At 48.3% G+C, this 27,590-nt stretch overlaps 1 protein-coding gene across 1 annotated transcript in view; it reads right to left on the bottom strand.

Moving 5' to 3' along the window:
• Window positions 1–15,018: 15,018 nt before the first annotated feature.
• LOC142290635 (putative tRNA methyltransferase 9B) overlaps window positions 15,019–27,590 on the bottom strand; it is a 52,456-nt gene continuing 39,884 nt past the window's right edge. Inside the window, exon 4 of the mRNA XM_075334607.1 lies at window positions 15,019–16,032. Within this exon, the coding sequence (XP_075190722.1) occupies window positions 15,050–16,032 (983 nt within the window). The 3' untranslated portion in view covers window positions 15,019–15,049. The remainder of the gene's footprint in view (window positions 16,033–27,590) is intronic.

Here is a 27,590-nt window from a genome sequence, read left to right as displayed (position 1 = left end):
ATGCTCGGCCCCTGTGGCACTTACTCAGCCGGAGCCTCTGCTACTGGTGGCCCAGGTGGAACCACCTGCTACCACTGTCCAGGTGACAGGGACGGAGTTTGCAGTATTTGCTGACAAACTGTCTGAGAGTATGGATAAATGGTCTGCTAAGATACTAGAAGCCTTACAGTCCAGACCGGTGACTCAGGCCCTGGGCACTGTTGAATCATTGACCCCAGGCCCCCCTCAGTTGGAGCAGCAAAGTGCTCCTGGGGTGACCCATAGGTCCCAGGGTGAGGTCTCTGACACGGACCGCAGTCCCAGGCCGCCTAAGCGGGCTCGCTGGGAAATTCCCTCGACTTCATCACACTGTTCAGGGTCTCAGCAGGAGGATTCTCTGGATGATGAAGCGGAGGTAGCAGATCAGGATTCTGATCCTGAGGCCGCTCTCAACCTAGATACACCTGAAGGTGACGCCATAGTGAATGACCTTATAGCGACCATCAATCAGGTGTTGGATATTTCTCCCCCAGCTCCTCCAATTGAGGAGTCAGCTTCTCAGCAGGAGAAATTCCGTTTCAGGTTTCCCAAGCGTACAATGAGTACGTTTCTGGATCACTCTGACTTCAGAGAGGCAGTCCAGAAACACCGAGCTTGTCCAGATAAGCGTTTTTCCAAGCGCCTTAAGGATACACGTTATCCCTTCCCCCCTGACGTCAAGGGCTGGGCTCAGTGTCCCAAGGTGGATCCTCCAGTCTCCAGACTGGCGGCTAGATCCATAGTTGCAGTGGAAGATGGGGCTTCACTCAAAGATGCCACTGACAGACAGATGGAGCTCTGGTTGAAATCCATCTATGAAGCTATCAGCGTGTCTTTTGCTCCAGCATTCGCAGCCGTATGGGCACTCCAAGCTATCTCAGCTTGTCATGCGCAGATTAATGCAGTCACACGTACGTCTGCTCCGCAAGTGGTGTCCTTAACCTCTCAGGCGTCGGCGTTTGCGTCCTACGCCATTAATGCTGTCCTGGACTCTGCGAGCCGTACGGCGGTAGCATCCGCCAATTCGGTGGCAGTCTGCAGGGCCGTGTGGCTACGTGAATGGAAGGCAGACTCTGCTTCCAAAAAGTTCTTAACCGGTTTGCCATTTTCTGGCGACCGCCTGTTTGGTGAGCGATTGGATGAAATCATTAAACAATCCAAGGGAAAGGACTCATCCTTAGCCCAGTCCAAACCAAACAGACCTCAACAACGGAAGGTACAATCGAGGTTTCGGTCCTTTCGGCCCGCGGGCAGGTCTCAATTCTCCTCGTCCAAAAGGCCTCAGAAGGATCAGAGGAACTCCGATTCATGGCGGTCTAAGTCACGTCCTAAAAAGACCGCCGGAGGAACCGCTCCCAAAGCGGCCTCCTCATGACTTTCGGCCTCCTCACACCGCATCCTCGGTCGGTGGCAGGCTTTCCTGCTTTTGCGACGCCTGGCTGCCACAGGTAAAAGACCGTTGGGTGAGAGACATTCTGTCTCACGGTTACAGGATAGAGTTCAGCTCTCGTCCTCCGACTCGATTCTTCAGAACATCTCCGCCCCCCGAGCGAGCCAATGCTCTTCTTCAGGCGGTGTGCACTCTGAAGGCAGAAGGAGTGGTGATCCCTGTTCCTTTTCAGCAACAGGGTCACGGTTTTTACTCCAACTTGTTCGTGGTGCCGAAAAAGGACGGATCCTTCCGTCCTGTTCTGGACCTAAAACTGCTCAACAAACACGTAAAAACCAGGCGGTTCCGGATGGAATCGCTCCGCTCCGTCATCGCCTCAATGTCCCAAGGAGATTTCCTGGCATCAATCGACATCAAAGATGCTTATCTCCACGTACCGATTGCACCAGAACATCAGCGCTTCCTGCGTTTCGCCATAGGGGACGAACACCTTCAGTTCGTGGCACTGCCTTTCGGCCTGGCGACAGCCCCACGGGTCTTCACCAAGGTCATGGCAACAGTAGTAGCAGTTCTGCACTCTCAGGGACACTCGGTGATCCCTTACTTAGACGATCTGCTTGTCAAGGCACCCTCTCAAGTGGCATGCCAACACAGCCTGAACATTGCTCTGGAGACTCTCCAGAGTTTCGGGTGGATCATCAATTTTCCAAAGTCAAATCTGACACCGGCCCAATCACTGACATATCTTGGCATGGAGTTTCATACTCTCTCAGCGATAGTGATGCTTCCGCTGGACAAGCAGCGTTCACTACAGACAGGGGTGCAATCTCTCCTTCAAGGCCAGTCACACCCCCTAAGGCGCCTCATGCACTTCCTAGGGAAGATGGTAGCAGCAATGGAGGCAGTTCCTTTTGCGCAGTTTCATCTGCGTCCACTTCAATGGGACATTCTCCGCAAATGGGACAGGAAGTCGACGTCCCTCGACAGGAACGTCTCCCTTTCTCGGGCAGCCAAGGCTTCCCTTCAGTGGTGGCTTCTTCCCACTTCTCTGTCGAAGGGGAAATCCTTCCTGCCCCCATCTTGGGCTGTGGTCACGACGGACGCGAGCCTGTCAGGGTGGGGAGTGGTCTTTCTCCACCACAGGGCTCAGGGTACTTGGACTCAGCCAGAGTCCTCCCTTCAGATCAATGTTCTGGAGATAAGGGCAGTGTATCTTGCCCTAAAGGCGTTCCAGCCGTGGCTGGAAGGCAAGCAGATCCGAATTCAGTCGGACAACTCCACAGCGGTGGCATACATCAACCACCAAGGCGGAACACGCAGTCGGCAAGCCTTCCAGGAAGTCCGGCAGATTCTGCTATGGGTGGAAGCCACAGCCTCCACCATATCCGCAGTTCACATCCCGGGCGTAGAAAACTGGGAAGCAGACTTTCTCAGTCGCCAGGGCATGGACGCAGGGGAATGGTCCCTTCACCCGGACGTGTTTCAGGAGATCTGTTGCCGCTGGGGGATGCCGGACGTCGACCTAATGGCGTCCCGGCACAACAACAAGGTCCCGACATTCGTGGCACGGTCTCAAGATCACAGAGCTCTGGCGGCAGACGCCTTAGTTCAGGATTGGTCGCAGTTTCAACTCCCTTATGTGTTTCCTCCTCTGGCACTGTTGCCCAGAGTGTTATGCAAGATCAGGTCCGACTGCCGCCGCGCCATCCTCGTCGCTCCAGACTGGCCGAGGAGGTCGTGGTACCCGGATCTGTGGCATCTCACGGTGGGCCAACCGTGGGCACTACCAGACCGACAAGACTTGCTGTCTCAAGGGCCGTTTTTCCATCTGAATTCTGCGGCCCTCAACCTGACTGTGTGGCCATTGAGTCCTGGATCCTAGCGTCTTCAGGGTTATCTCAAGAGGTCATTGCCACTATGAGACAGGCTAGGAAACCAACGTCCGCCAAGATCTACCACAGGACGTGGAGGATATTCTTATCTTGGTGCTCTGATCAGGGTTTTTCTCCCTGGCCATTTGCCTTGCCCACTTTTCTTTCCTTCCTTCAATCCGGATTGGAAAAAGGTTTGTCGCTCGGCTCCCTTAAGGGACAAGTCTCAGCGCTCTCTGTGTTTTTTCAGAAGCGCCTAGCCAGACTTCCACAGGTATGCACGTTCCTGCAGGGGGTTTGTCACATAGTCCCTCCTTACAAGCGGCCGTTAGAACCCTGGGATCTGAACAGGGTGCTGATGGCTCTTCAGAAACCACCTTTCGAGCCAATGAAGGATATTTCTCTCTCACGCCTTTCGCAGAAAGTGGTCTTCCTAGTAGCAGTCACATCACTTCGGAGAGTGTCTGAGCTAGCAGCGCTGTCATGCAAAGCCCCTTTCCTGGTGTTTCACCAGGACAAGGTGGTTCTGCGTCCGGTTCCGGAATTTCTCCCTAAGGTGGTATCCCCCTTTCATCTCAATCAGAATATCTCCTTACCCTCTTTTTGTCCTCATCCAGTTCACCAATGTGAAAGGGATTTGCACTTGTTAGATCTGGTGAGAGCACTCAGACTCTACATTTCTCGTACGGCACCCCTGCGCCGCTCGGATGCACTCTTTGTCCTTGTCGCTGGCCAGCGTAAAGGGTCACAGGCTTCCAAATCAACCCTGGCTCGGTGGATCAAGGAACCAATTTTCGAAGCTTACCGATCTTCTGGGCTTCCGGTTCCCTCAGGGCTGAAAGCCCATTCTACCAGGGCCGTGGGTGCGTCCTGGGCTTTGCGGCACCAGGCTACGGCTCAGCAGGTGTGTCAGGCAGCTACCTGGTCGAGCCTGCACACTTTCACGAAACACTATCAGGTGCATACCTATGCTTCGGCAGATGCCAGCCTAGGTAGGCGAGTCCTTCAGGCGGCGGTTGCCCACCTGTAGGAAGGGGCCGTTTTACGGCTCTATTACGAGGTTTTACTTTACCCACCCAGGGACTGCTTTTGGACGTCCCAATTGTCTGGGTCTCCCAATGGAGCGACAGAGAAGAAGGGAATTTTGTTTACTTACCGTAAATTCCTTTTCTTCTAGCTCCAATTGGGAGACGCAGCACCCGCCCCTGTTCCCTTCGGGCTGTTGTTCTTTGTGTACACATGTTGTTCATGTTGAATGGTTTCAGTTCTCCGAAATTCCTTCGGATTGAATTTACTTTAAACCAATTTATAACTTTTCCTCCTTCTTGCTTTTGCACCAAAACTGAGGAGCCCGTGATGCACGGGGGGTGTATAGGCAGAAGGGGAGGGGCTTTACACTTTTAAGTGTAATACTTTGTGTGGCCTCCAGAGGCAGAAGCTATACACCCAATTGTCTGGGTCTCCCAATTGGAGCTAGAAGAAAAGGAATTTACGGTAAGTAAACAAAATTCCCTTCTTTGTCCACCCCTTTTTTTATGTTTAGTGTGGAATTAAATCCAATTTGGCTTTTGAGAATTTTTTTTTTTTCCATTGAAGACAAATTAAATGAAGATAATAATACCAAAGAATTTGTGATAATACTCAGTTTCTTCTTGAAAATTATTGCAATCTGACAAACTTGCAGGGGTGCCAATACTTTTGGCCAGCACTGTACATCTGGGTTTCCATCCAAATCTACAAAATGCATGATTCAGATGAAACGCCTGACGGATCCATTCACTAATGAGACAGCAGAGATACTTTGGAGTCTGTGTGGTTTCTGTTTGATTTTCAAAGGCGTTGTTCACTCCTTGGACAGCTCCTTCTCATTTCCCATGTTCACCCTCATAAAAATAGTAAAGCCTATACTCTCCTCCGGTTCCGGTGCAGTCCCAACAGTGTCAGAACTCACATTCCCAGGGCCCATGTGACATTGTTATGACACTCGAGCCTTGAGTCCAATCATCACTGGCTTCCTTCTCCACACCTTCAGACATCTATCTAATTAACAGGAAGGGAGTGCTGCAGCCACCACTCAGTTCCTGTTAATTACCTAACTGTACGAAGGCGCTGAGAAAGAAGCTGATGCTTATAGGTCTCAGGGCTCGCGTGTAATAACAACGTCACATGGGCCTTGTGAACAGGAGTTCCGACATTGCTGGAACTGTGCCAGCATTAGGGTGTTGTCCACGTAGTGGATGTAAGATGTGCACAAAAGAGGTGGTCGACTGCACTTTTATGCATGCCTAAGATGACGAGTAAGACCAGATCATAGGACAGACTGAGTCCAAGCTGACACACTCTGGAACATTATAATGAATGTTTCATCAGGAGTTCTTTCTGAATCACATATTTCAGAGATTTACACACTGGTGTAAGTGCTCAGCGTAGAGCACAGGAAAAATGTGAACCGAGCCTTACTACGATCTTTGGGAGGCAAAATCAACAAATCAGCAGAAGGTCAAAAACTTGTTTTATTTATTGTTCACACCATTCAACGTGCTTTATTAGTACTTAGTGATTAGATGGCTTTATTTTTCATGTTGCTGTGATTGCAGCAATACCAGATTTAAGTCAGTTTTTGTTTTGCTATCATACTTAAAACTTGATTTTGTAAAAAAAAAAAAAAAAAATTGTTAGCAGATTTGGAGACCTATAACGATTCTACACAGAGTCATGGAGGGCTTGTGTTTTTGCGGGATCAGTTTTTATTGGTACCATTTTCAGCACATATTTTCTGATCGCTTTCTATTCCAATTTTTGGGAAGCAGCATAAACAAATTGTTTGGGTTTTTTTTGCTTGTTTCTTTTTATTAATGCCATTCACTGTATGATAAAAGTGAGAAGACATCTTTATTCTTTAGGTCAGTGCGGTTACCATGATACCACATTTATACAATTTATTTATGTTTTGCCACCTACACAACAAAAACAATTTTACAGAAAAAGTATTCCTTTTGCATCACTGTATTCTGAAAGCTCTAGCTTTTTTATTTTTCCACTGATGAAGCTATGTGGTTTGTTTTTTGCAGGACATGACTTTTTCAACTATATCATTTTTATTTACGTTCATCTTTTGAAATGAGCTTTAGTCTACTTTTATTTCGGAGGTATGATGAAAAACTATTATTTCTTTGTCGCTCCTAATTGGGAGACCCAGACAATTGGGTGTATAGCTACTGCCTCCGGAGGCCACACAAAGTATTACACTTAAAAGTGTAAGGCCCCTCCCCTTCTGGCTATACACCCCCCCGTGGGATCACGGGCTCCTCAGTTTTATGCTTTGTGCGAAGGAGGTCAGACATGCACGCATAGCTCCACTGTTTAGTCAGCAGCAGCTGCTGACTATGTCGGATGGAAGAAAAGAGGGCCCATACGGGGGCCCCCAGCATGCTCCCTTCTCACCCCACTTGCGGTCGGCGGTGTTTGTTAAGGTTGAGGTACCCATTGCGGGTACGGAGGCTGGAGCCCACATGCTGATTCCTTCCCCATCCCCATTAGGGCTCTGGGTGAAGTGGGACTTGACCGGTCTCCGGGCACTGAGACCGTGCTCCATCCACAGCCCCTGGAGGATCTGCTGGATACGGAGCGGAGTTTCCTCAGGGACAGGACCCTGCTTCATTAAGGTACTCCGTGTCCCCGTGCTTACCGCACGCACACTGCAGCATTGCTGGGTGTGTTAGTGCGCCGGGGTAAACAGCGCTGCTGCGCTTGTGCCGTTACTCACTACAGCTCTGCTGAGTGAGGAGACTTAGTACGATCGGCCGATCCGGCCGCTGGGGTCAGTGTTTACTGCGTCGCGGCTGGGATTTGTGGTGCGCCGGGGACTTCCGCGCTGGCCGTGCATATATGACGGCCGCGCTAGATTACTACAGTCCCCGGCTTTTGCGGCCTAGTTCGTATCGTTCCCGCCCCCAGACCTGCCAGTCAGGAGGAGGGCGGGACGCTGTACAGACCAGCAGCGCTAAGAGCGCTAAGAGCTGGAGTCTGTTTTACATACTCCAGCCCTCACACTAGGCACAGTGGGACGCAGTTTCCCGCACTTTTGTTTGTGGCACGCCCACGGTCCGCCCCTCTTCACAGGACGCCGGCAGCCATTCCTGCCTGCACGCTGAGCTGCAGAGGGGAGGCTGGGAGACCCAGACAAGGGATTCTACGACCTCACACCCGCTTTTCAGCGGGCGGTAAGCAGCCCTCAAGGGCTCTCCCCCACTTGTGCCATAGTGTACTTTGTATTTTGTGCTGGCAATACTTTACACTGTACGGTCGCTGGTGATTTTCTGCTATATACCCTCCTTAGATTTCTCAAGGAGACAACAGCATGTCGTCCGCAAAAAGCAAAAGTGCCAAGGCACGGACTTTATGTGCTGCCTGTACCGCATGTGGGGCTGCTCTACCGGCAGGTTCCACTGACCCCCATTGTGTGCAGTGCTCGGCCCCTGTGGCAATTGCTCAGCCGGGGCCTCTGCTAGAGGTGACCCAGGGAGAACCACCTGTGAATGCTGTCCAGGTGACAGGGACGGAGTTTGCAGCTTTTGCTGACAGATTGTCTATGACTATGTCTAAAATTCTTGAAACATTGCAGTCTAGACCAGTAACTCAGACCATGGGCACTGTTGGTACATTGCCCCCTGGTCCCCCTCAGCTGGAACACTTCCTAGCTCCGGGGGTGTCACATGCACCCCAGGGTGACGGCTCTGACTCGGACGACAGTCCCAGACAACCTAAGCGGGCTCGCTATGAGCGACCCTCAACTTCATCACACTGGTCAGGGTCCCAGCGGGACGACTCTCTGTGTGATGAGGCGGATGTTACTGATCAGGATTCTGATACTGGGGCCGCTCTCAATCTAGATACCCCGGATGGTGACGCCATAGTGAATGATCTTATAGCGTCCATCAATAAGATGTTAGATATTTCTCCACAAGCTCCTCCTGCGGAGGAGGCAGCTTCACAGCAGGAGAAATTCCATTTCAGGTATCCCAAGCGTAAATTAAGCACTTTTCTGGACCACTCTGACTTTAGAGACGCAATCCAGAAACACCACGCTTATCCAGATAAGCGTTTCTCCAAACGGCTTAAAGATACGCGCTATCCTTTTCCCCCTGACGTGGTCAAGGGCTGGACACAGTGCCCCAAGGTGGACCCTCCAATCTCCAGGCTTGCAGCCAGATCTCTAGTTGCAGTGGAAGATGGGGCGGCACTTAAAGATGCCACTGACAGACAGATGGAGCTCTGGTTAAAATCCATCTATGAAGCTATTGGAGCGTCGTTGGCGCCAGCATTCGCAGCCGTATGGGCACTCCAAGCTATTTCAGCTGGCCTTACACAGGTCGACACGGTCACACGTACATCTGCTCCGCAGGTGGCACCATTGACCTCTCAAATGTCTGCATTCACGTCTTACGCGATTAATGCTGTCCTAGACTCTACGAGCCGTACGGCGGTGGCGTCAGCCAACTCCGTGGTTTTACGCAGAGCCCTGTGGTTGAAAGAATGGAAGGCAGATTCTTCTTCCAAGAAGTGCTTAACCAGTTTGCCTTTTTCTCGTGACCGATTGTTTGGTGAGCGTTTGGATGAAATCATTAAACACTCCAAGGGTAAGGATTCAGCCTTACCGCAACCCAGACAAAACAAACCCCAACAGAGGAGGGGACAGTCTGGTTTTCGGTCCTTTCGAGGCTCAGGCAGGTCCCAATTCTACTCGTCCAAAAGGACTCAAAAGGATCAGAGGAGCTCAGATTCTTGGCGGACTCAATCACGCCCAAAAAAGCCAGCCGGAAGAACCGTTACCAAGACGGCTTCCTCATGACTTTCAGTCTCCTCTCTCCGCATCCTCGGTCGGTGGCAGGCTCTCCCGCTTTGGCGACATTTGGCTGTCACAGGTCAAAGACCGTTGGGTGAGAGACATTCTGTCTCACGGGTACAGGATAGAGTTCAGCTCTCGTCCTCCAACTCGTTTCTTCAGAACTTCTCCACTGCCCGACCGAGCCGATGCTCTGCTGCAAGCGGTGTCCGCTATAAAGGCGGAAGGAGTGGTGACTTCCGTTCCTCTTCAGGAACAAGGCCACGGTTTTTACTCCAATTTGTTTGTGGTGCCAAAGAAAGACGGGTCGTTCCGTCCCGTCCTGGATCTAAAGCTGCTCAACAAACACGTAAAAACCAGGAGGTTCCGGATGGAATCTCTCCGCTCCGTTATCGCCTCAATGTCTCAAGGAGATTTCCTAGCATCAATAGACATCAAGGATGCTTATCTCCACGTGCCGATTGCACCAGAGCATCAGCGTTTTCTATGCTTCGTTATAGGAAGCGAACACCTGCAGTTCGTAGCTCTACCTTTCGGGCTGGCGACAGCCCCTCGGGTCTTCACCAAGGTCATGGCAGCAGTAGTAGCAGTCCTGCACTCGCAAGGTCACTCTGTGATCCCGTATTTAGACGATCTACTTATCAAGGCACCCTCTCAAGAGGCATGCCAACACAGCCTGAACGTGGCACTGAAGACTCTCCAGAGTTTCGGGTGGATCATCAACTTTTCAAAGTCAAATCTAACCCCGACCCAATCACTAATATATCTTGGCATGGAGTTTCATACTCTCTCAGCGATAGTGAAACTTCCACTGGACAAACAGTGCTCGCTACAGACAGGGGTACAATCTCTCCTGCAGGGCCAGTCGCACCCCTTGAGGCGCCTCATGCACTTCCTAGGGAAGATGGTAGCAGCAATGGAAGCAGTTCCTTTTGCGCAGTTTCATCTGCGTCCATTACAATGGGACATTCTCCGCCAATGGGACGGGAAGTCGACGTCCCTCGACAGGGAGGTCTCCCTCTCTCAGGCAGCCAAGGAATCTCTCCGGTGGTGGCTTCTTCCCACCTCATTGTCAAAAGGAAAGTCGTTCCTACCCCCATCCTGGGCGGTGGTCACGACAGATGCGAGTCTATCAGGGTGGGGAGCAGTGTTTCTCCACCACAGGGCTCAAGGTACGTGGACTCGGAAAGAGTCCACCCTTCAGATCAATGTTCTGGAAATCAGAGCAGTCTATCTTGCCCTACAAGCCTTCCAACAGTGGCTGGAAGGCAAGCAGATCCGAATTCAGTCGGACAACTCCACAGCGGTGGCATACATCAACCACCAAGGGGGAACACGCAGTCGGCAAGCCTTCCAGGAAGTCCGGCGGATTCTGACGTGGGTGGAAGACACGGCATCCACCATATCCGCAGTCCACATCCCAGGCGTAGAAAACTGGGAAGCAGACTTTCTCAGTCGCCAGGGCATGGACGCAGGGGAATGGTCCCTTCACCCGGACGTGTTTCAGGAGATCTGTCGCCGCTGGGGGATGCCGGACGTCGACCTGATGGCGTCACGGCACAACAACAAAGTCCCGGTTTTCATGGCACGGTCTCACGATCACCGAGCTCTGGCGGCAGACGCCTTAGTTCAAGATTGGTCGCAGTTCCGGCTACCGTATGTGTTCCCACCTCTGGCATTGTTGCCCAGAGTGCTCCGCAAAATCAGGTCCGACTGCCGCCGCGCCATTCTCGTCGCTCCAGACTGGCCAAGGAGGTCGTGCTACCCGGATCTGTGGCACCTCACGGTAGGCCATCCGTGGGCACTACCAGACCGTCCAGACTTGCTGTCTCAAGGGCCGTTTTTCCATCTGAATTCTGCGGCCCTGAACCTGACTGGGTGGCCATTGAGTCCTGGATCCTAGCGGCCTCAGGTTTATCTCATGAAGTGGTTGCCACCATGAGACAGGCTAGGAAGCCATCCTCCGCCAAGATCTACCACAGGACGTGGAGGATATTCCTATCTTGGTGCTCTGCTCAGGGAGTTTCTCCCTGGCCTTTTGCATTGCCTACTTTTCTTTCCTTCCTGCAGTCTGGGTTGGAAAAAGGTTTGTCGCTTGGCTCCCTTAAAGGTCAAGTCTCCGCGCTATCCGTATTTTTTCAGAAACGTCTGGCGCGACTTCCTCAGGTACGCACGTTCCTGCAAGGGGTTTGTCATATCGTCCCCCCTTACAAGCGGCCGTTGGAGCCCTGGGACCTGAACAAGGTTCTAATTGCTCTCCAGAAGCCGCCTTTCGAGCCTATGAAGGAGGTTTCCCTTTCTCGTCTTTCACAGAAAGTGGCCTTTCTAGTGGCGGTCACGTCTCTTCGGAGAGTGTCCGAGTTGGCGGCGTTATCATGCAGATCTCCATTCCTGGTGTTTCACCAGGACAAGGTAGTTCTGCGTCCAATTCCAGAATTTCTTCCCAAGGTGGTATCTTCTTTTCATCTCAATCAAGATATCACTTTACCGTCTGTGTCCGCATCCAGTTCACCAATTTGAAAAGGGTTTGCATTTATTGGATCTGGTGAGAGCACTCAGGATCTACATTTCCCGCACGGCGTCTCTGCGCCGCTCGGATGCACTCTTTGTCCTTGTCGCTGGTCAGCGTAAAGGGTCGCAAGCTTCCAAATCCACCCTTGCGCGGTGGATCAAGGAACCAATTCTTCACACCTACCGTTCGGCTGGGCTTCCGATTCCATCAGGGCTGAAGGCCCATTCTACCAGAGCCGTGGGTGCGTCCTGGGCATTACGGCACCAGGCTACGGCTCAGCAGGTGTGCCAGGCGGCTACCTGGTCGAGTCTGCACACTTTTACCAAGCATTATCAGGTGCATACCTACGCTTCGGCGGATGCCGGCCTAGGTAGACAAGTCCTTCAGGCGGCGGTGGCTCACCTGTAGGAAAGGGCTGTTTGACGGCCCTATCACGAGGTATTCTTTTACCCACCCAGGGACTGCTTTTGGACGTCCCAATTGTCTGGGTCTCCCAATTAGGAGCGACAAAGAAGAAGGGAATTTTGTTTACTTACCGTAAATTCCTTTTCTTCTAGCTCCAATTGGGAGACCCAGCACCCGCCCTGTTTTCTTAGGAAGTTTGTTTTTTTCGGGTGCACATGTTGTTCATGTTGAACAGTTCAGTTCTCCGAGGCTGTTTCTCGGGTTGAATTTGTATTTAAAACAGTTATTGGCTTTCCTCCTTCTTGCTTTTGCACTAAAACTGAGGAGCCCGTGATCCCACGGGGGGGTGTATAGCCAGAAGGGGAGGGGCCTTACACTTTTAAGTGTAATACTTTGTGTGGCCTCCGGAGGCAGTAGCTATACACCCAATTGTCTGGGTCTCCCAATTGGAGCTAGAAGAAAAGGAATTTACGGTAAGTAAACAAAATTCCCTTCTTTTTGCTTTGTGTTTCATTTATTTTTATGGTGTTAACTTTAGGGGTTAAATAGTGTGATAATATTGTGGCAAACCAATGGTCTGTCACGTAAGGAGTCAAGCCACGTGTTGCAGATGAATGGTGTCGTGGCAAGAATAAAGGAGCTCAACAGACTGGTGTACAACTCAGCAAGATTACCCCTTGTGGGTGGATAAAGTCCCTTTATTTACACTTCTTCCAACAGGGTGTAACTTCTCAAAGTATTGTCATGATTGGTTAACATACACTCAAACAAAGGATTATGTTGGATCTGCAATGGTTTTTCGGGGGTAAATAAAGGGGTCAAAGAGGGTGTGTGTATTTTATTTCAAATAAAGGATTTTTTTTTGTTTTTTATCTTTTATTTCTTTTTACTTACAGGATTAGTAATGTTGGTGTCTCATAGAAGCCTCCCATTACTAATCCAAGGCTTGATGGTAGCGGTCATTTTTTTTTTACAAATCACAGCTGTCATTAACCCCTTATATTACTCCAATTGCCACAGCACCAGGGTAATTGGGATGAGCCGGGTAAGCGTCAGGATTGGCACTTCTAATATGATGTGCCAATTTAGGGCAGCTGCGGGCTGGCATTTTTAGGCTGGGAGGCCCATATCCATGCCTCCTGCATCCTGATAATAACAGCTCCCATCTGTCTGCTTTACCATGGATGGTTATCAAAAATAGGGCGCCTGTTTTTGAAAAATGAAATAATTTGTTAAAAACTGCCATAGGATCCCCTCTAGTTTGATATCCAGCCATGGTAAAGCTCACAGGTGGGGCCTGCAGCCTGTAGCTGTTGTTTTACCTGTGCTGGCTATAAAAATATGGCAGGAGCCTGAGTAATTTTTTTTTAATTATTTTCTTTTTACACCACCATACAGCAAACTGTCTGCAACCAATCACAGACGCGGAGACAGAGTGAGGGCGTGTATAATAGTCAACAGACAATCACAGATACTGACACAGAGGGTGGGAGGGGGAATCTGTGAATATTGATAAAACTTAATTAGCAGGACCAGAAAAAAGTCTGACTGCAATGTGATATTCCTGGAAACACAGTATGTATAACTATCCTGTTCTTCCTAGAATTTAACTTCCATTTGTAGGCCCCTAGCTCTTACCACAGCCATTTGACTGGGCAGAACGTCTAACCCCCATTGACTTTTATGAGGTTTGTTGTTGTTGTCTGGGGTCAAGTTCGGCTGCCGAACCCAATTTTTTTTTTTTTTGTCCATTCTGGTTTCTCAAACCTGAATATCCAAGGGTTCGCTTATCATTAGTTACAACCAGACTCCAGATAGGAAAACATCAGTCGGGAGTGAGCAGCTCCTCCAGCATCAGGAGAGAGCAGGACATATTACTAAGGGGTACTTTGCACACTACGATATCTCAGTGACGCACATCTGGCATCACTGTTGACATCGTAGTGTGTAAAGCCTTTTGCATACGATTAACGAGCGCAAAAGCGTCGTTATCGTATGATCGTTGTAGGGTCCGACATTTCCATAATGCCGCTTCTGCGACGGTACGATGTTGTTCCTCGTTCCAGCAGGCAGCACACATCGCTGTGTGTGAAGCCGCTGGAGCGAGGAACATCTACCTGCGTCCTGGCCGGCCATGCGAAAGGAAGGAGGTGGGCGGGATGTTAAGTCCCGCTCATCTCCGCCCCTTCGCTTCTATTGGCTGCCTGCCGTGTGACGTTGCTATGACGCCGCACGACCCGCCCCCTTAGTAAGGAGGCGGTTCGCTGGCCAGAGCGACGTCGCAGGGCAGGTGAGTGCATGTGAAGTTGGCGTAGCGATAATGTTCGCTACAGCAGCAATCACAAGATATCGCACCTGCGACGGGGGTGGGGACTATCGCTGCAGCGTCGGTAACACATTGTTACCGATGTTGCAGTGTGCAAAGTACCCCTAAGTGTGGTAGCTAGGCATCGGTGCAGAATGCTGACAGGCTGTAAATTACAAACTCAGCATTCAGCAGCCTAGGTACATACATAAATTATACTGAATACCCAGACAACCACTTTAAGTGCCATTGTTTCTCTATTGAATTTGTTGTAACATTTTGTTAAAATTCAAACTTTGTTATATTGTTGAAAACAATATACTTAAAAGAGAAAAAAAATGTAAAAGGCTAATTTTTGTAAACAATCCTTTGTAGTATAGCTAAGTCCATAGACCTGTTCATCTAGGATTGATACAATCTCTTTGTACAAAACAAATTCATGACAAGTATAAAAACTTGTTTAACAGATTGAGCACTTATCAAGTTCTGATAATAGATTTTTTGGCCCATTGCCCATATCCTTCTCAATCATAGTACTTGTTTTTGTATGGAGAAGATATTTATTAAAAGAACAGATAGTAAAAAATAAATAAATATCAGTAGCTACAATATAAAACATGCAAAATAAAATTAGTTTATAAAATTCTTATAATTAAAATACTATACCATAAACAGAACATTAACAATGATCAACTTTGTCATATTACACTTTTGGAAGTTGAATCTTTTCAGCAATAACACACCAGTTGGAATGATCAAAGAATGTCTCCACAACACGAAGCTCGGGAATGCATTGTTCTATAAGGTCACTGAGCTCGCCCTGCTTAAAAATGTGGTAATAACGTAGACAGCCATTATTTGCACCTTGCAGAAGCTGATGCTCTGATGAAACATTTTCATAATCATAGTGACAGCTGATTAGGGATTTGTCTCTTCTGTTCCTCATCTTTTCACCAGGATTTGTGTAATTCATAGTAAAGTTAAGTCTCGGATCAGCTAATTCCCTGTATTCTGATCCTAGATCTGGTAAAGGAACTGCATTAAAATCTTTAATTACTTCTTTGTCGAGGTTCATGGCTGGAGACTTCCAATGGGTTGCATTTGAGGTTGGTAAGGTCAACCTTTCTGCGTCTGAGTTGGTATTGTTCTCAAGGTCTTGCCCATAATTTGAAATAAAATCTCCAACGTTTCTAACAAAGTGAATGTGCTTAGAGGAAACTGTATTTCTATCTCTCTTAATATCAATGCAGAGATTATACAATCTCCGGAATATGCTTCCATAATTTTGCTCTATGACCCCGGAGACCGATGTTTTATTCAATCCTGAATCTAAAGAGCGTGCTAAGAACCTGGATGAATGAAGTTCATTCCGATATGGTAAAGATTGATCGTCTAGAAATGGAGAACTCTTAGTTCTTAGTGTTGTTGTGGCTTGGTCCTTGTTGAAATGCTTATTCAAACAGATGGTATTGAGGTCTGGTTTCCGAGACTTTTGTTGCTTGTCGGATAGGTTTTGTATACCTGGATCTTTGTTCCAAGGTATGAGTAAATCTTGCTTTTCAAACTTTCTTCTTTTTTGTTCCATCGCCCATACGTATATCATCATCTTTCCACCAACTTTCAGTATCCGACTCATCTCCTTAATAGCTCGAACACGTCGTTCCATGGTTGAAAAATGGTGGATAACTGTAGATGACCAAAAACAGAGTGTTAGTGTTTTCAACTTTTTTTTATGTCAATTAGTTGTTTTTTTTTATACGAAGAATTAAAAATTCTGGCCTGGTGATTCAATTACTCACCTCTTAAACACTACACAGTAGTATTTTGGTCAGCATTTCACATCAGTATTTGTAACCCCCCAAAAAACAAATCAGTAATCAAAATGGAGAAGTGCAAGTGTTTCCTTTAAATGGGGTTGTCTGGGATAAACTTTTTGTTGCCCAAAGGCTGACATAAGTATGAAATAAAAAAAGACTAAGCTGTTGGTCTCCCCAGATCCATTGTGGCTTCTCCTCTTGAACTAGTCTACATTCTCAAGCTACAGGGGTAAGTACACAATTACAGCGCACATAACCACCACTGTCAATTAGGCTACATTCACACAACAGTTTAGTTTTTGCGGTCCGCAAAAAACGGTACCATTTTTCCACGGATGCATTTAGCATACAGTCCGTGCGTCATCCGTGGGACTTCCATCTTTTTTTGTGCAACGCAAAAAAAACAAAACTGAACGAGTGTGACGCCCTGGCTGGGCCAGATAGTCACAGATAGGGCCCCGCATTACACCCCTCCCTCACAGGTAACACACAGCCAACCCTTAAAACCCTAGTCACCCCCAAAGGGCTTGATGGACACACCAGGGGGCGGAACCAGGTGGTTGAAAGATGCCCACCTAGGAGTTTTAAACAGCCCAGGGCTGGGAAAAGTCAGATCAGTTTCATAGTTCAGTGAGAGTGGAGGTCACGCCTGTGTCTGAGGCCTGATGCAAACTGACAGGTACCAGGGTAGGAGCCCTGGTGGCTTTGGCTAGGAGGTAGACGGCGGTCTCCATCTGCAGGAGCCGGGAGACGGCTCGGTGGAACCGAGGTGGACTGGGACAGGGTAGTGGCCCACCGCTACATACCCAGGGAACCGACTCGGAAACCGGAGCACAAAGGTGGGTACTCAGACCCTGAAGCTAGGCCCAGAAGCGACTAGACTTAGTTAATTAACTGATTGCGGCCAGGACTAGAGGTCCTGTCCCACCCAAAGTCCCGACTCAAGGCAACAGCCCACCGAGGGGGATAAAAGACCACCGCCACGGCTCAGAGATCCCACGGGCCAGCGTCTGTGAGCAAAGGGCTTCCTAGGCAACCACAAGCCGGGAGCGGACGCCTGAAGTTGCAAGCGTAGGCAGTCCACCATTCTAAACAGGTGCAAGAGAAAGACAGAGACCACCAGCCAGGTGGGGGAACTAGAACGCAGCCAGCTGCGGGCATTGACAACAATCACCTTGGTTTACCAGAGACTCGTGTGTTTTCTAATAGTGAGTACCCCAGCACCCTGCGGTCGCCCATCTCCCTGCATCGCCAAACCCCCAACAGGTCCCGGGGCCACCATCCCTGCCCATGGAGGGGTTAACAACTTGCTGCACAACATCTCCCCTGGGTGCCCCATAACTGCAGCGGTGGTGTCCAATATCACCCACACCGTGGGTGGCGTCACGAACTCCATACGGCTCTGCCCGTACATTTACATCCACCAAGCCATCACTACCCCTTTTCATTTGAAGTGACCGTGGGGCCCCCAGGTCCGGAGACCCTCGAGCCACCCACAGAAGGGCCGGATCCGAGCAGCTCGGCTGCTGAGAGCGGGGTGGTACAGGAGCATTACGTACTGTTCACGGTATCTTGCCAGATGCTCACCCCCATGTAAAGTCTATGGAGAACAGAATCCAGCGCAAAGGGGTAGGAGCAAGTGCTACATACTCTCCAATCACTGGGGAGGCTCCCACTGCTCCCAGAGCAGCACTTTGTTTTTCCCGAGCCGGTCGCTCATTAGACTCATACATATTCACTACTTCCCTCGCTCACCGGCGTCTGTGAATGGTTACAGTCAGATGACCCCCCCCCCAATGCTGAGTGACAGCTGTCTGACTGCAACCAATCACAGCCGCTGGTGGGCGGGTCTATATAGTACAGTAAAATAAATAATTAAAAAAAACAGCGTGTGGTCCTCCAATTTTGATACCCAGCCAAGATAAAGCCTCCCAGCTGGGGAATATGATTCTCAGGCTGGGGATACCAACGTTATTGGGAGCCCCCCAGCCTAAAAATATCAGCCAGCAGCCGACCCGGAATTGCTGCATCCATTAGATGCGACGATCCCGGGACTTTACCCAGCTCTTCTGACTGCCCTGGTGCGGTGGCAATTGGGGTAATATATGGGGTTGATACCAGCTGTGTAATGTCACCTGGCATCAAGCCCAGAGGGTGTGATGTCATGGCATCTATCGGATACTTGACATCACTAACCTAGTCAGTATTAAAAAAAAAAAAAAAAATAGACCACGAGCAAATTTTTATTTCAAAAAACACTCCCCAACACATTCCCTCTTTCACCAATGTATTCAAAAGAAAAAACAAATCCGGGTCCGGCGTAGACCCACGACGATCCAAGAGAATGTTCCCCATTGGCTGAGAGAGCAGTGCAGTGACCTGAGCTTAGCAATAGATCAGCCCAGGTCACTGTAATGAATGATGAGCGCTGACTTCATGAGGTTAGCTAGGTATATTACCTGGGTGATGAACGCTGCTGCACTCCTGACATCAGCGCTCATCACTGACTTCCATTGCCCTACGCATTCACAAGCTGCACATGATGTCCCCGCTAGTGACAGTCTTGGGCCTCCCGCGAGACTTGATGTGAGAACGCGGTGGGAATGGAAGTCAGTGACAAATGCTGACGTCAGGAGTGCAGCGAACTTCACAGCAGGTAATCATGTGAGCTAACCTCCTGATGGCAGCGCTTGTCATCCCCACGGCTCTTCGCACTGCTGTGCGCGCGCTGATGCTGATACACTGCAGTGCGAGCAGTTGCAAGGCTGGCGCGGTAGCGGGACACAGACTGCAGGGACACCCAACAGAAGTCACACGGAAGTGCTTCCATGTAGCTTCCAGGTATTTTGCGGACCCATTTACTTGTATTGTGTCATGGTTCTCAATTGCGGAACAGAATAGGACGTATTCCATAATAATGGAACAGACATCTGGCAGCTGATATTTTTTGTAGGAACTGATGCACATGGAAGTGCTTCTGTGTGCCATCTGATCCTACACAAATGACATTGAAAACATGGTCTTGTCAGTAGGTCCGCAAAAAAACAGGAACTGAACAGGGCAAACAGAACGGTCATCTGAATGAGCCCTTACTGGACTCAGTGGTACTGCTCATGCAGATTACATGAGTCACTGATCCCAGAAATTGGCTGCAGCAGTCACAAGCGCTGTAGTCTACAGGCTGTAGGCTGGAGCAGTGCCTTGAAGGCTACAGCTCCTGTGACCATTGCAACCAATCTCTGGGATCAGTGGCTCTATCGATGTAGAGTGCACACACCAATAAACCCAGTGATTAGCTGTATCAGTCATATGCATTGTATTGCTTAAGTCACAACTCCAACCTGTCCAAGACGAGGGCACTGATGGTGAGGAATCGCTGAAACTGGAAAAAGTTGGATGCAAGACTTTGACAAACTAAAAGTTAATTCTGACAACCCCTTTCAATTTTCTTTTATTCCTCTCTACACTTACAAAAACTATATAATATATATATATATACACGGTATATATATAAAGCTGTGTGTGTGTGTGTGTGTGTGTGTGTGTGTATGTCCGGGATTGGCATCTGCACCGTTGCAGCTACAGCCACAAAATTTTGCACACTCACACATCTGGATCCCGAGAGCGTCATAGGCTATGTTTTGAGGGGAAATTTTAACCCCACTCTTTACAGTTATTCACCAAAAAACCTGCCTCCATTAAAGCGAATGGAGCTGGGAGCCACAGTGCAGCCAGAACTTCAGAAGAATGTGCAGCCACGCCCTTAAATGGAATGTTGGCATGTCACAATGCAGCCAGGGAAAGAGACAGACACAGAAAGGGAAAGAGGCAGACACAGACAGGGTAAGAAACAGACATAGACAGGGTAAGAGACAGACACAAAGACACAGACAAAGAGACAGACTGACAGGGAAAGAGACAGACAGGGAAAGAGAGAGACAGGTAAAGAGACAAAGAGACAGACACAGGGAAACAGACAGGGAAAGAGGGAAAGAGACAGGCAGGGTAAGAGACAGACAAAGACAGGTAAAGAGACAGAGGGAAAGAGACTGACAGAGAAAGAGACAGACAGGGAAAGTGACAGAGATAGACAGACAGGGAAAGAGATAGATAGACAGACAGGGAAAGAGATTGAGACAGACTGAGAAAGAGAAACAGACAGAGGCAGACAGGGAAAGAGACAGACAGACAAAGAGAGAGAGAGACAGAGAGATATATACAAAGGGGGAGACAGACAGTATAATTACATTTATATCTATTTGTTTTGTGTGCAGAATACATTTTTGTTAATACATTCTATTTTGTTAACAGCAGTTATTAACCTGGGCAAAGTCGGGTAGTACAGCTAGTATATACAGTTAGGTCCAGAAATATTTGGACAGTGACACAATTTTCGCGAGTTGGGCTCTGCATGCCACCACATTGGATTTGAAATGAAATCTCTACAACAGAATTCAAGTGCAGATTGTAACGTTTAATTTGAAGGTTTGAACAAAAATATCTGATAGAAATTGTAGGAATTGTACACATTTCTTTACAAACACTCCACATTTTAGGAGGTCAAAAGTATTTGGACAAATAAACCAAACCCAAACAAAATATTTTTATTTTCAATATTTTGTTGCGAATCCTTTGGAGGCAATCACTGCCTTAAGTCTGGAACCCATGGACATCACCAAACGCTGGGTTTCCTCCTTAATGCTTTTCCAGGCCTTTACAGCCTCAGCCTTCAGGTCTTGCTTGTTTGTGGGTCTTTCCGTCTTAAGTCTGGATTTGAGCAAGTGAAATGCATGCTCAATTGGGTTAAGATCTGGTGATTGACTTGGCCATTGCAGAATATTCCACTTTTTTGCACTCATGAACTCCTGGGTAGCTTTGGCTGTATGCTTGGGGGTCATTGTCCATCTGTACCATGAAGCGCCGTCCGATCAACTTTGCGGCATTTGGCTGAATCTGGGCTGAAAGTATATCCCCATACACTTCAGAATTCATCCGGCTACTCTTGTCTGCTGTTATGTCATCAATAAACACAAGTGACCCAGTGCCATTGAAAGCCATGCATGCCCATGCCATCACGTTGCCTCCACCATGTTTTACAGAGGATGTGGTGTGCCTTGGATCATGTGCCGTTCCCTTTCTTCTCCAAACTTTTTTCTTCCCATCATTCTGGTACAGGTTGATCTTTGCCTCATCTGTCCATAGAATACTTTTCCAGAACTGAGCTGGCTTCATGAGGTGTTTTTCAGCAAATTTAACTCTGGCCTGTCTATTTTTGGAATTGATGAATGGTTTGCATCTAGATGTGAACCCTTTGTATTTACTTTCATGGAGTCTTCTCTTTACTGTTGACTTAGAGACAGATACACCTACTTCACTGAGAGTGTTCTGGACTTCAGTTGATGTTGTGAACGGGTTCTTCTTCACCAAAGAAAGTATGCGGCGATCATCCACCACTGTTGTCATCCGTGGACGCCCAGGCATTTTTGAGTTCCCAAGCTCACCAGTCAATTCCTTTTTTCTCAGAATGTACCCGACTGTTGATTTTGCTACTCCAAGCATGTCGGCTATCTCTCTGATGCCTTCAGAGTTAATTGCAGCCCTTAGAGTCCCTTGTCCAATTACTTTTGGTCCCTTGAAAAAGAGGAGGCTATGCATTACAGAGCTATGATTCCTAAACCCTTTCTCCGATTTGGATGTGAAAGCTCTCATACTGCAGCTGGGAGTGTGCACTTTCAGCCCAAATTATATATATAATTGTATTTCTGAACATGTTTTTGTAAACAGCTAAAATAACAAAACTTGTGTCACTGTCCAAATATTTCTGGACCTAACTGTGTATATATATATATATATATATAATATATATATATACCTATACAATACAGACCAAAAATGTGGACACACCTTCGCATTCAAAGAGTTTTCTTTATTTTCAGGACCCTGAAAATTGTAGATTCACATTGAAGGCATCAAAACTATGAATTAAAACATGTGGAATGAAATACTTAAAAAAGTGTGAAACAACTGAAAATATATCTTATAGTCTAAGTTATTCAAAGTAGCCACCTTTTTCTTTCATTACTACTTTGCACACACTTGGCATTCTCTTGACGAGCTTCAAGAGGTAGTCACCGGAAATGGTTTTCCAACAGTCTTGAAGGAGTTCCCAGAGATGCTTAGCACTTGTTGGCCCTTTTGCCTTCACTCTGTGGTCCAGCTCACCCCAAACCATCTCGATTGGGTTCAGGTCTGGTGACTGTGGAGACCAGGTCATCTGGCGTAGCACCCCATCACTCTCCTTCTTGGTCAAATAGCTCTTACACAGCCTGGAGGTGTGTTTGGGGTCATTGTCCTGTTAAAAAATAAATTATGGTCCAACTAAACGCATACCGGATGGAATAGCATGCTGCTGCAAGATGCTATGGTAGCCATGCTGGTTCAGTATGCCTTCAATTTTGAATAAATCCCCAACAGTGTCACCAGCAGAGCACCCCCACACCAACACACCTCCTCCTCCATGCTTCACGGTGGGAACCAGCCATGTAGAGTTCATCCGTTCACCTTTTCTACAAAGACATGGTGGTTGGATCCAAAGATCTCAAATTTGGACTCATCAGATCAAAGCACAGATTTCCACTGGTCTAATGTTCATTCCTTGTGTTCTTTAGCCCAAACAAGTCTCTTTTGCTTGTTGCCTGTCCTTAGCAGTGGTTTCCTAGCAGCTATTTTACCATGAAGGCCTGCTGCACAAAGTCTCCTCTTAACAGTTGTTCTAGAGATGAGAAGGTGTGTCCTAACTTTTGGTCTGTACTGTAAATATATATAGAATTATTTTGGATACAGAAAATATATGGAGTTATTTAGGGTTTATTTTTAGGGAGGGGTAGGCGACAGCAATTTTGTCATTGTTTACAAGTAGCATAAATAGAAATGATTGCCCTATAGCAAAATTACAAATTACCCCTCTATCCCTTCCAAAAAAAAGAAAAAAGTTAGCAGCATCATATTATGTAGAAAAGGTTGGCTTGACACATCAGTAGATTCAGCAGCAGTAGCCTGGGAGTTGGGACAAAGTTTGCCAGGCAGGCAGGAAGTTCAGCACCTGCATGGTCCACCTCCATTAGGCTATGTGCACACGCTGCGTTTTTTTTTGACGCTGCGTTTTTGTGCGTTTTTGGCCGCGAAAAACGCACAAAAACGCACCTGCGTCGAAAAAATGCGGCAAAAACGCACGCGTTTTGCCGCGATTTGGTGCGTTTTTTTGCTGCGTTTTGCTGCGTTTTTGCTCACTGCGTCTTTATGCGTTTTTTATCAGTGAACAAAAAAAAAAAGGTCTGATGTCATTTCCTTCTTCAATGTGTTCTTCATTCTCCACTAGTGTATGCAGAAGAGCAGACAGCTGCAGAACTACAAGTCTCAGCATCCTCCATCCAATAGTGTATGCAGGAGAGCAGACAGCAGCTGTCGAACTACAAGGCTCAGCATCCTCCTTCCAGGACTGTATGCAGGATTTCTTTGCCCCCCCCCAAAAAAAAAATGACATGGGCTTCGCCATATTTTTGTATGCTAGCCGGGTACAGCAGGCAGGTACGGGCTGCCCCCAACCCCCAGCTGCCTATTTGTACCCAGCTGGAAACCAAAAATATAGGGAAGCCCTTTTTTTTTAAATTATTTCATGAATTTCATGAAATAATTTAAAAAAAAAATGACGTGGGCTTCGCCCAATTTTTGAGTCCAGCCGGGTACAACTAGGCAGCTGGGGATTGGAATCCACAGTGCAGGGTGCCCATGCTTTCTGGGCACCCCCGCTGTGAATTGCAGTCCCGCAGACACCCCAGAAAATGGCGCTTTCATAGAAGCGCCATCTTCTGGCGCTGTATCCAACTCTTCCGGCTGCCCTGGTGACGGGTGGCTAGCTAGGTAATAATGGAGTTAGGGTTAGCTGTATATTATCAGCTAGCCCTAAGCCCGAAATTCATGGTGTCACGCCAATATTAGACATGGCCACCATGAATTTCTAGTAAAGATAAAAAAAAAACACAACACACAGAAAAATATTTTTATTAGAAATAAAACACAACACAATTAGTGACTCCATCTTTATTGAAATAAAGAAGCCCCCCTCCGCAGTAATCCTGGGTCAGGGTCCCGCGCCGTCCAATCTGGATCCAATATCATCTGATCGGTTTGCTGGAAGGCAAAGCGATCAGATGATGTGTCAGGATCAAGTGCCTGAATCACATGACACAGCAGCTGATTGTATAAACGACTTTTATACAATCAGCTGATGCATCAGCGCAAAAAAAATAAAATAAATAATAATACTCACTTATGTGCTGAATACCGGCAGCTCCTGCAGCGATGGGGCGGGAGTCTGATCCTGTCCGATCGCTGCAGCAGCTGCCGGTTATCAGGGATGAAGTCTCCTGACGCATCCGCTGATACCGGCCGGGCGCCCGCGTCATCGCGATACTTACGATCACCTGATGCGTCAGGTGACTGTATCAGGTGATCCATCGCCAGGTCCTGCATCCATCGGAGCCGGAGGTTTCCCGGCCGTCTGCACACAGCCGGAGCGGGGGTGGCGATACCGTGAGAAGAGATGGGAGCGGGCATGGCACCGGGAGTCTGCAGACAGGTGAGTATAACTTTTTTTTTTTTTTTTCTACTGTTAACTTTTGTTTTCGCAGCCGCTTCCATCTCCTGCCTGTACATGGCGCCGCACGGCAGCTGACATGCACAGGACGGGAGGTGGACGCGACGGTGACGGTACCGGGAGGATTCACGCTTCTGTCTATACTGACAGAAGGAATCCTCTTCCTGTACACGTCACTTTACTACCCACCTCCTGCGTTTATAGCTGCGTTTTTGTCTTAGAAACGCACCAAAACGCACCAAAACGCAGCTATTTGCGTTTCTCATTGCGTCTTTCAACATCCCATTGAACTCAATGGATGAAAAGCGCAGTGAAAAACGCGGGAATAATTGACATGCTGCGTTTTTGTGGTCACCACAAAAACGCAGCTGAAAAAAAAACGCTGTGTGGGGACAGCAAAAATGAAAACTCATAGACTTTGCTGGGGAAGCAAAGTCATGCAGTTTTGAGGCCAAAAACGCGCAAAAACGCCGCGAAAAACGCACCGTGTGCACATAGCCTTAGAGATACACCTAATTGCTAAGGCACTGAATCATCATTTGAGGGGTTTTAAGTCCCTTTCAGATTTAATCATGTGCCATTAGTTGCTAGTTGTGGCATAAGTTTCTCAAAAATTTCTCCAAGATGCTGGCACACACAATACACTAGGAGACATTGGGATGGAGTTGTCCCAAATTTTGCAACTTTTTAAAAAGTCACATTTGATGAATCAAGGGAAAACATCTGGAATGGCTGAATTCTGCCCACAATGTGGATTGCAAAAACAAAAAAAACTGTGAGCAGATGTACAATAAACTTCAAAATCAGGTACAAATTGGATAATGAATTAGGGGCAAACAAAAAAAGGCACAAAACATACAAAACTAGATTAAAAACAAAGGCAATGATGAATCGGGTTTCAGTGTTCAGAAGATAATGGTCACAATGACTATGGAATAGCAAGGAACCAGGGCTCCTATGTTGTCCCTAAAGCTAGGGGGCCCTATGCTATCCCTAACCTCAGGAATACTCCTGATGGTGGAGAGGTCTGAGTCTCCTTCCTAGCCCTGCTCCTGACCAGTCCTGATCTGATTCTCATTCCTCCTGGGAGGGACAGAACAGAAGTATGATGAAACCTACAGATAAAGACAGACAGGGGAAACCAAAACTCTTTCACACAGCACAATATGTACAAGGGAGAGTTCGTGATGCCACCCATGGTTCGCGGTAAGGGGACGCTGCTGCCGATGGAAGTACTCGGGGGTGATGGAGCGGGATAGCTAGATGATGTTCCCTCCACGGGGGGTGGGGTTGACCCCGGGACTCTAGAGAATAGGTGGAGGGTAGCGTGGTGCGGACTCTGTGGGCAGGCATGACACAGGGAGAGCAGTGTACTCACTCAGACTGTGCGGATATTGGTGCAACCATTAAGCAGGCTCTGACACAGAAGTAAATCAAGTCTCTGGGTGCCGATGCCACTCTGGGGAGCTCGTCCGGGAATCCGTCCCTGCTGGTATTGTTAGTGGTCTGGAGCCTGCCTCCATGCACAATTGTAGAAGTTCCTAAGTGACCCTTCGGCCTGAAGCTGTCAGGGTCCCGCTCCCTATATTAGAATAGTGGAGTTATGCTCTCGATGCCTGACACTTGAAATTTCTGTACGCCGCATAAGCTGGAAAGCTCTATCCCCCTCGTTGTGTTAGTGCCTTCAATCTCTGAGCTCTTGGGGAAAGTTCATAAAGAGACTATCCTCCACAGGTGAATTACCAGGTTGCGTGAAGCTACTCCCTGAGCTAGGGTCCTGTACCCTGCCGTGCTCGGTACCGGTCCGGTTATTGGACTTTCCATTGCCGACCGCTCTTCAAAACGAAGTCTGGGCACCCTTCTATAATAGCATGCGACCGGGTCTCCGACTCCTCCGGTCCCAGACCACCGTCTGTGACCTAACCAAAGTCTCCCAGGGAGCTACAACTCCCCCAGTTCCTCACTATCTGAGGGCTACTCTAGAATTGACTAAGTCCCTCCCACCGGTCTGCCTTACCTCTAGGCGGGTGGCCCTTTTCCAGCTAGACCACCCACTGGTGTGCCTGACAGGGTGTGGTGTGAGGTGTGGTTAGGATTTGAGTGCTGGTGGGAACAATACCAGAGTTAGGATCCCAGAACCATGGAGGAAGAGTTCTGCACCATTAGGGAAAGGAGTGCAGTTACCTGTGACACCCTGATAAGGTTAGGGGCGTCACACAAGCAGACCAGCAGAGATTAACTCTTTCTAGCCTCCCTATGAATCAGCACACAGCTTGTTGATACTCAAGTCTGGCTGTGTTGATCCCAGACAGTCGGTGAGGTTTGTGCAAAACTCTGTGTGACAAAAATATGAACAGAGTCAAAAATATATGGCCATTCTGTTTAACACACATACGTCTGCTACAGCCATAGTGCGCACACAACTCTTTCTTCGGCGCTCTATTGGGAGACCCAGACGATTGGGTGTATAGCACTGCCTCCGGAGGCCACACAAAGCAATTACACTAAAAAGTGTAAGGCCCCTCCCCTTCTGGCTATACACCCCCAGTGGGATCACTGGCTCACCAGTTTTCTGCTTTGTGCGAAGGAGGTCAGACATCCACGCATAGCTCCACTGTTTGTAGTCAGCAGTAGCTGCTGGCTATATCGGATGGAAGAAAAGAGGGCCCATATGGGGCCCCCAGCATGCTCCCTTCTCACCCGTGGTGGTGCTTGTAAGGTTGAGGTACCTATTGCTGGTACAGAGGCTGGAGCCCACATGCTGTTTTCCT

Source organism: Anomaloglossus baeobatrachus, chromosome 2 (genome assembly GCF_048569485.1).
Source record: "Anomaloglossus baeobatrachus isolate aAnoBae1 chromosome 2, aAnoBae1.hap1, whole genome shotgun sequence".
Taxonomy (NCBI): domain Eukaryota; kingdom Metazoa; phylum Chordata; class Amphibia; order Anura; family Aromobatidae; genus Anomaloglossus; species Anomaloglossus baeobatrachus.
This window is presented reverse-complemented; position numbering and strand designations above follow the sequence as displayed.